The 6142-nt window shown below is 46.0% G+C and overlaps 1 protein-coding gene across 1 annotated transcript in view; it reads right to left on the bottom strand.

Annotated features, from left to right (window-relative positions):
* Positions 1-1486: 1486 nt before the first annotated feature.
* LOC146968239 (H-2 class II histocompatibility antigen, E-S beta chain-like) overlaps positions 1487-6142 on the bottom strand; it is a 7798-nt gene continuing 3142 nt past the window's right edge. The window contains exons 3-6 of the mRNA XM_085759931.1: positions 4662-4875; positions 3829-3896; positions 1856-1969; positions 1487-1698 (exon numbers count right to left, since the gene is read on the bottom strand). Coding sequence (XP_085616057.1) covers positions 1673-1698; positions 1856-1969; positions 3829-3896; positions 4662-4875 — 422 coding nt within the window. The 3' untranslated portion in view covers positions 1487-1672. The remainder of the gene's footprint in view (positions 1699-1855; positions 1970-3828; positions 3897-4661; positions 4876-6142) is intronic.

Raw genomic sequence — 6142 nt, 5'->3', positions numbered from 1 at the left:
TGAAGGAAAGGTCCTGGTCAAAAATGACTCCAAGGTTCCTCGCGGTTGTACTCGGGGTCAGGGTGATGCCATCTAGAGTAGCGATCTGATTAGAGAACGTGTCCCTGAGATGTTTAGGTCCAAACACAATAACCTCAGTTTTATCTGAAATCAGTAGCAAGAAGTTAGAGGACATCCAGGATCTCTGTCTTTCAGACAGTCTTGCAGATTGATGAGGTGGCTTCTGTCATCTGGCTCAATGGACAAGTAGAGTTGCGTGTCATCCGCATAACAGTGAAAATTGATTGAATGCTTCCGGATGATGCCACCTAATGGGAGCATGTAAAGAATGAAGAGGATTGGCCCTAAGACTGAACCCTAACTCGTTAGTCAGCGGCTGTACAGCTGCATACAAACCAGCCAATCACATCAGGGGGCAACCGCCATTCCGACATCCCACCAGTCCGACATATTTGTCTAAATGGCACCCAATATCCCATCATTCCGACAATTTTTGCCTCCTATGGTCGGAATGACGGTATTTTTTTTTTTTTCGTTTTTTAAACATACAACAATTCTTTTAATTCTTCCCCTAAAGATTTTGCACTGGTTGGGCTTAGATGATGAAGAAAGGAGTTAGTTAAGTTTAGTAAAAAAGACCAGGTTAGGGTTAGGGTTTGAAGTTCACACCTGCTGTTCTACATGTTACGCCTGTTGTTGCAGATGTTCTTCCCTGTTGATCCAGATTTTATCACCTGATGTTCCAGATGTTATCACCTGTCCTTGCAGCTGTGTAGTGACATGTGACAGTGAAACGACACTGAGGCTCAGTTTTTTTTTTTACTTTGTTGTTTTTATTGCAGAAAAATATAGAATCAAAAATCAAACATGTGGATCAGAGACCAGAGCCAATAGAACAGAACCAGTGAAGCAGAGTCCAGATCAGAGGTCCAGGACCATCATTCCAGATTAGACCTGATCCAGGACCATCAGAGTCCAGATCAGATATTCAGAGACACAGACCTGATGTGGTTGACAGTGTGAGGTCAGTAAACAAAAATAAACTCAATAGGATCCTTAACATGGCTAGTTATAGCTAGATGGCCATCAACAAAGACCACTAGACAGCCTCTATAATACAGCTGTACAAAGGAAAGCCCTGTCAATAGTCAGAGATGAGACTCACCCCCTACACAGTGAAGTTGAACCACTGCCCTCAGGGCGGCGCTATAGAGTACCTCTGGAAAAGAAAAGATCTACAAGGGCTCCTTTATCCTTAATTATATTACCATAATCAACAGGTCACAGTAAAGGGGATCTTGAAGTGCAGGTGTATGTATTTTTACTATGTGATCATTGTTAACTTGTTTTTTCTGATGTAAGTCTTTCTGGCAAGTGTTTTTTATGTAAGTGTGACCAAAGATGATTTTCCTGCCTCGGCGGGACAATAAAGTTTCTATTCTATTCTGCACCAGTTCTAGACCTGCTGAGTACCAAAGGACAGGTCTGGACCAGGTCTAGAGAACCAGGTGTTCATCCAGTCCAGCAGGGGGCAGCACTGAGAGTCTGAGCTGGAAACACAAAGCAGGTTAAAGCAGCAGCTGATTTATCTTCATCTGAGAAGCAGCAACAGGATCAAGACCTGGACCAGGACCAGGACCAGGACCAGGATCAGGATGGACCAGGACTGGGCTCAGTTACTGGGAACCAGGATCCGTCCTGGTTTAAAAAGAGAGAAGGAGAGAGTCAGAAACAGAGACAGAGACATGAACGGAACTGGTCTGAACTGATGTAGACTTGGCTGAAATGGTGTAGACTGGTCTGAACTGGTCTAGACTGGTGTAAATTGGTCTGAACTGGTCTAAACTGGTCTGACCTCGGGCCTTCCTCTTGTAGTAGATGAATCCAGCCAGAGACAAGATCAGACCCAGGATCAGTCCTGAGGCTCCGATGGCGATTTTGTTCCTCTCTGACTCAGGCATAGACGGATCTGAGGACAGACAGGTAAAGACAGACAGGTGAGAGACAGACAGGTAGAGACAGACAGGTAGAGACAGACAGGTGTAGAGACAGACAGGTGAGAGACAGACAGGTAGAATTCAGAACGGAGGTAGTGAGCACTCACCCTGAATCTCAAAAAAGGAGAAAAAAACTCTCATGTGGAGTTGCACGGCCAAGGCAAACAAGAAGAGAAGAGAAAACCAGCACCCTCCAATCAGCTCCTTTTAACTTTTTATTGTAGGACAGGCAGGCAGGACAGACGTTTCGACCGAAGTCTTTTTCAATGTGACCCTAACCCATTGAAAAAGACTTCGGTCGAAACGTCTGTCCTGCCTGCCTGTCCTACAATAAAAAGTTAAAAGGAGCTGATTGGAGGGTGCTGGTTTTCTCTTCTCTTCTAGACAGACAGGTAGAGACAGACAGGTGTAGAGACAGACAGGTAGAGACTAGGGATTGTGAGATTCACTGATTCATATCGGTGGTCCGATACAAACGCTTGCGATGCAAGGGAACATCGGATATAATTTATGGTTGAATTTGCGATGCGATTCCATGGTTAAATCGATCATTTCATGTTCTGAACCTGAATGCACCATCGTGGAAGCCGTGTGCAGCCTCCTGCCCCCGACAGCAGCAGCAGCTGTAGTCAGAGCCGCCAAGAAAAGTAAACAGTCCCAGTGAAGCGCTGGAGCTTTTTTTTTTTTTTTAGAAAAATGGTCCTTTGTTCCCCACTTTTCCCCAAAAGGACCCGGGGAACATGCAATTTTTGTACCCATACCTGGAAGTGGAGTTGTGAGTGACACTTATTTTTGCCTATTTTTGAGTGAGAAGTTGAGTTGTGACTTTGAGTGAGAAGTGTAGGCTAATTGTCCCATTGGTTGGGTTTAGGCAATGAAGAAAGGAGTTGGTTAAGTTTAGTAAAAAGACCAGGTAGAGGCTAGACAGACCAGATAGATAGAGAGTCCAGATAAGTAGAGAGAGTCCATTGACCAGCAACAGTGGGGAACATAGGACCCTTTTTGCGGTTAGCATCCAGGACAGCTAGGGGGGCTATCTCTCCTACTCTCCTGCTCTTCCTGCTCTCAACGAAGGCGGACGCATCTCTCCCTCTCTCCCCTCTCCCTTATCTTCCCTGCTTTGCTTCTCATGTCTCATCCTGTCAACTGGTCTCTCAACGCAATTGACAGAATTTCTCGACGAGAACTCGGGTTTGGGGGAACCTGTCTGCCCTGATGGAACGGTCACCGCTGGTTACATGATGGACTCGTGGGAGAAGTGGAGGGTCGTGTGCTTGGCGATTCTTTCCATTGCAAGCACGCGTGACTCTTACCCGGGAGGTGTGGGTTCAATCCCCGCCCGGGCCCTCTTCACCTTGCCACATCTTCATATTCTGAACCATGATAACAAGCTATCTGCTGATTGGATTAGGCATTGCCCTGGTGTATCGTTAAATTCGGAAGATAATGACAGCAGTCCAAAGCCCCACGCTGCCCGACATGATTGATGGAGTGAGTAGAGCTGTGAGTGCTCAGACTGTGGGTGTAAACTTTATAAACCACAACACGGAAAACATCTTGGAGAAGCTTTCGGCTTTGTAAAGGCGAATGGATCGATTTGGAGACCAGAACGGACAAACAGAGTAAGTCGAGTCTATTGGAATGAGACTACTCGCCCTAACCCAAACAACCATAATCTAATCTGCATTTCGGCCTCCTGCAGCAGCGGTGGCAGCGTATTGAGATGCGTATCGAATTGGCCTCAGTGGTGGAGATATACATCCCTAGTAGAGACAGACAGGTAGAGACAGACAGTTGAGAGACAGACAGTTAGAGACAGACAGGTATTTACCCCAGTCAGTGATCATGGGTTCCTTCAGACTGGCGTGCTCCACCTTACAGGAGATCTTCTCTCCAGACCTGTAACACAAACCAAACCAGTTTTATTAGAATAGATGAGCCTGTGCATATTCTCATTTGTCCAGGTCATAGTAATACTATAATATTTGTCTGGGAAGACGTTTCACCTCTCATCCAAGAGGTATCATCAGTTCATGTAGCATCTGACCAGGCTGAGACTGGTCCAACTATCTGGTGTGGAGACTCACTATTTAACCTCTTGTGTGGGCGTTCACAAGGGTGATGATGTCACTGGTTCCCTTTTGTGCTCCAAGTGCCAATGACAGTCGTGTGAGTGACTGTCTTTGGTGGAAAGTTGGTTTCGACTTTGTTAGTGCCCTATTGTGCTATAACGACAGTCGTTGGAGTCACTTGCCACTTGTGAACAGTTGTTATTCTTAGAGGCTAGATTATTGAATCTCCTGGGAAGAATAGATGGTTTTTACACAGCGTCATGACAACATCCTCTGACCGCTGACCCTCACATCACCTAGACCTAGACCTGGACCTGGACTCACCTGGGTGTGTACTCCAGGTGGGAGTGGATCTGGTAGTACCTAGACCTAGACCTGGACCTGGACTCACCTGGGTGTGTACTCCAGGTGGGAGTGGATCTGGTAGTACCTAGACCTGGACCTGGACCTGGACTCACCTGGGTGTGTACTCCAGGTGGGAGTGGATCTGGTAGTACCTAGACCTAGACCTGGACCTGGACTCACCTGGGTGTGTACTCCAGGTGGGAGTGGATCTGGTAGTACCTAGACCTAGACCTGGACCTGGACTCACCTGGGTGTGTACTCCAGGTGGGAGTGGATCTGGTAGTACCAGTCGGCGTCTGCCAGCTCCTCGGTGGAAGTGACATCAGAGTTCACTTCCTGTCCGTCTCTGATCCAGCTCACTCTGATCTGTTTGGGGTAGAAGTCGAAGACGCTGCAGACCAACATGGCAGGATGGTTCCCAGAGGGGGGGGTGGTGGAGCGGAGCTTCACGTATGGCTTCACTGGAACAGATCAATAATAATATTGATATTATTAGGGCCACGGGCCATCGCACCGGGCACTGATCCCTACAGCTATTTCATACCTGGAGTATTTCATAGCTGTAGGGATCAGTGCCCGGGCAAAGGCAAATTTTTCATCTTCCGGACGACTTTGAAACGAAATTATATATCAAAACGTGCGTCTTGATCGGGATCGGTATGCTATTACTTTTCTCAACAGTTTACGAATTTTTCGTGATGTAAGTCGCGCAAAACTGCACAAAAATTTTGCATTGAAGTCAATGGGACGGGCGAAAAAAAAAGAGCGAAAAAGAACAATCATTGGAGTTTAACAAACGTCTACTGCTCAGGCATACTTTCACCTAGAGACTCCATTTAAACTTTAAACAGTAGACACAAGTCTTGTGTATTGTCGTATTACTCCACGTTTTGATAGGTCATATAGTTTTTGATCAATCCCTGATCAATGACCATGATCATTTTTGGAGAAATTATGAGATCATAATGGTTGTATATTGCACTGAATGTTCGTGTCAGAGTGGGTGACATCATCGGTGACATCAACGGTTAGAGTGGGAGAAAGCCCAGAAAAACTCCAGATTTTTTCTCTTTCCACACTCGGCCCGGCCACAATTTAAACTCTAAACACATGATTTTTTCAGAAAATTGTAGACAAACTTGTTCTGTCTCTCACCATGTGCTCAAAATATCAGAGAGACTTACAGAATTTACAGAATCAGCCTCTAAGTGCGGCCACGTCTGTCTCTGCTCCTCATTGACTCCTATAGAGGGTATGCGTTTACGTCACGTTGCCCTCGGCAACGCCCCGTTCGATCGGACTGAGTGGCAAAATAAACCTCCCTCAACATGCTGGCGGATAGCGGTGGACTCATCAACTGGATAAAATATCTTATATCAAAAATTTATGTCAAAAGGAATCGACAACCAGCTCCCCAAAACCGTCTGCTCCACGGACATTGACAATCCTGTAACCATAGTAACACACTGACAATCCTGTAACACACAGTGTGAGCACGGTACTTGCAGAGTGACAGACAGGCTGCTGTTAAAGTGCAGAGGGACGAGATTACAGCTGTTACTATCGTGACTCCCGACACTTAAACACGAGCTGCTTTTATTCTGAAAAACTCTGACCAGTCAAACTGTAGGATGTGTTAGAGGACTAGCTGCTTTTATTCTGAAAAACTCTGACCAGTCAAACTGTAGGATGTGTTAGAGGACTAGCTGCTTTTATTCTGAAAAACTC

The sequence above is a fragment of the Trachurus japonicus genome, chromosome 18, assembly GCF_045865225.1.
Source record: "Trachurus japonicus isolate A0001 chromosome 18, Traja_1.0".
NCBI classification, from domain to species: domain Eukaryota; kingdom Metazoa; phylum Chordata; class Actinopteri; order Carangiformes; family Carangidae; genus Trachurus; species Trachurus japonicus.
The sequence above is the reverse complement of the archived record's forward strand: the minus strand, read 5'-3'. Positions and strand labels throughout refer to the sequence as shown.